The sequence below is a fragment of the Ipomoea triloba genome, chromosome 7 (assembly GCF_003576645.1).
Source record: "Ipomoea triloba cultivar NCNSP0323 chromosome 7, ASM357664v1".
Classification (NCBI taxonomy): domain Eukaryota; kingdom Viridiplantae; phylum Streptophyta; class Magnoliopsida; order Solanales; family Convolvulaceae; genus Ipomoea; species Ipomoea triloba.
The window spans coordinates 18,147,693-18,150,479 of record NC_044922.1 but is presented as its reverse complement, the minus strand read 5'-3'; the positions used below and the strand labels follow the sequence as shown (position 1 = coordinate 18,150,479).

At 38.7% G+C, this 2,787-nt stretch overlaps 1 protein-coding gene across 1 annotated transcript; it reads left to right on the top strand.

Moving 5' to 3' along the window:
• The first annotated feature begins 448 nt into the window (after positions 1-448).
• Positions 449-2,371, top strand: LOC116026124 (F-box/LRR-repeat protein At1g55660-like). The gene is made up of 3 exons (XM_031267575.1): positions 449-1,475; positions 1,592-1,744; positions 1,843-2,371. The coding sequence occupies exons 1-3, from the start codon at positions 690-692 to the stop codon at positions 2,203-2,205; spliced, it is 1,302 nt and encodes a 433-aa protein (XP_031123435.1). The 5' UTR covers positions 449-689; the 3' UTR covers positions 2,206-2,371.
• Positions 2,372-2,787: the final 416 nt, after the last annotated feature.

Sequence of the window (2,787 nt, the reverse complement as noted above, 5' to 3'; positions counted from 1 at the left end):
GCGTGGTTTTCTTTCTTAAGTTGTATGATTTTTCTTCTTTCGGTGCGTGATTTTGAGCTTAAGGTGCGTTTAGTTGTTGAAACTTAAGTGCGTTGGTCTAAAACTTTAGGTGCGCGGTTTTACTTCTTAAGATGCGTGATTTTCCTTTTTAAGATATGCGGTTTGTGTACTTAAAGTACGTTGGCCTAAGGCTTTAGGTGCACAGTTTTTTTTTCTTAAGGTGCGTTTTTTTTTTCAAGCTCCAAAATACAAACAATATTCTTTATAAGATTACTCTACAAAAGCATATTAAGAATAGATAGTCAACTAAGGCTCAAACCAACTCCCTGTGTGAGAATGTAAACCGAATGACACTAGACCATAAAGTCTTTTTGGCAATCTAAATAATTTTATTAAAAATTAATTAACGAAAAAGTTTCAGAGTTCCCGTATTTTTACAAAAATTATACACACCTCTAATCTAGGGCTCAGCCTTGTTTATGGATTTCAGCCGTCTCTCTGTCTCTCCAGTCTCCACTCAGCTCCACCGGCGGCCGGCCTTAAATTAGTCTTCTCCGTCTGGCCTCTGCTCCGTTTCCCTTCGCCTTTCCTAACCCGCAAACCCCCAAATCAAACCAAACATCAGAGGTGAAGAATAGAAGGATTTTCGGTTTTGATTTCGATTGAAGCCTCATTATTCTATCAATTTAATGGCTCGACGTCGTCGGCGACTCAAAATCGTAGAGGATGCAAGTAGGGATTTAATAAGTGAGCTGCCGGTAGAGGTAAAGGACAGAATTTTGGAGTATTTGCCGACCCGAGATGCCGCCAGAACTGCTCTGCTCTCAAGGCAATGGAATGATGTTTGGTTGCAGCATGAGCGGCTTGCGTTCGATTCCGAATTCGTGCAAAATTTCCAACAGTCCCAAGATGATGAAGGTAGAACCCTCGTGAACATAATCAATAATATCCTCTTTTCCCGTGCTGTTCCTGTTAAGAAATTTACTCTGCATATAGACACTGCATATGATCCTTCGCCCTCGCCGCAGCAATCTGATATTGATAGGTTGTGTCTTTTTCTCTCAAGTAATGGTGTGGAGGAACTTAACTTATCTTTATATAGTAATCAAGAGCCAGATTATCAGCTGCCATTTTGTTTACTCTCTTGCAAGACAATTAAGAAACTGATTGTGGAAGGTCCTTTTATTGATTTGCCTGTAAATGCTTGTGGTATATTTTCCAATGTCACTTCATTAGAGTTCTTGCATGTTGAATTTAAGCGTGGTGTTAATGGAATTGCCTCTAGTATTAGTATTCCTAAGCTTGAGAAGCTGGCTCTCGAGCATTGTAGAGGGATCAATAAATTTGAGATCAGCCCTCCAAAGCTTGAAATCTTGTCTGTTATTAATTGTATGGGTGATGTGGTTGAGTCGAGATGGTTGGCACCGCATTTGAAAGCCATTAAGACTCTTTGGTTGTGTGGCTATTCGTTGAAGGTGAGAATCTAACTCATTTTACTTGGCAAATGGATGGATAGATATAATTCTCTACCTTCTGGCTTGTTGAAGTTCTTGTGGTGGCTAATTTTGTTTCTTATTTCCTTTTTTTCAAGTGTATGAATGTATCTATGTTTTCAACTGCAATAAATCTGCGAGTGCTGAAGCTATATGAATTAGATTTTGGTTGTCGGAGGCAGCTCATCGTTTCTATGGTATTGCTTCAAAAATGCCCCAACCTATGTGAACTGCGGATTATGGCACATAAGGTAGACTATATATTTGGCAATCATGTATGATTCTTCTTGTTTTGCTTTTTCAAATGCCTCACAGTTGTGCTTGCTTTACATTTCTTCTTGAGTTATAGTTAGGTTGGAAGGATGACATGACAATGAACGATGCTGCTTTAAGGCTTTTGGAGGATCGAAACAGTTGCTTGTATAGTCAAGAGCTGCATATGCTTAACACAATTAAGATTGAAGCATTCAGTCATCAATCCGCACTCGAAATGCTTTTTATGAAAACGCTGCTATTGAAATCCCCTGCGCTAGAGAGAGTTGTTATAGTGAAGTCTTGGCGTATGAATGCCTCCGAGGTGAGAAAAATCCAAAGGAAGTTGGAATGCTTCCCTCGTGCATCTCCAAACGCACAAATTGTCTGCACTGGCAATGACTATGCGCGTATGAGTAAGGACTGGATGGATACCCATGGTATTAGGCTTGTAGAATAGTATGATGAATCTCCATGGCTTCTATTTGGTTGTAGCTTAGAAATGTAAGCAAATGTTGTGTTGGAAGTTAAAATGTTTTCTATGTTCAGCATGAGGTATGTGTAATCAGCAAGCATTGTGGGCAATTAAAAATGTTTTTAATAAATGTCAACAATTTCTTCTGATCTTTTGTGGATGCATGAGGAAAAATTAAAGCTCCCACATAACATTAAAATCCTTGTTGCATTAAGAATTTCAAACCTTGAACCTAGTGCAGTTGGAAACTTCGGTGCAACAACTTCAAGATTTTTATACTGAAAAATAAAAGGTATAATCAGACTCTTGAAAACAATTGATTTCAATGTGTATCGTTCTTTCATGAAACATAAAGTTTTTAGCAATGGCAACTGCTGAGTGCTGAATTGTTATCACAAAAAACTGTTGCAGGTTTGTCAAGGGTAACTTGCAAATCATTCAGCAAACCATTGTAGTTCACGCACTGTTACAGCCAAAGACCTACATGTCAAGGGTAACACACTATTACTCCTTTGCTTTCCAGGAAATGATGTTTATCTTCCTATGCTCGAGGATCTCTCATTTGCT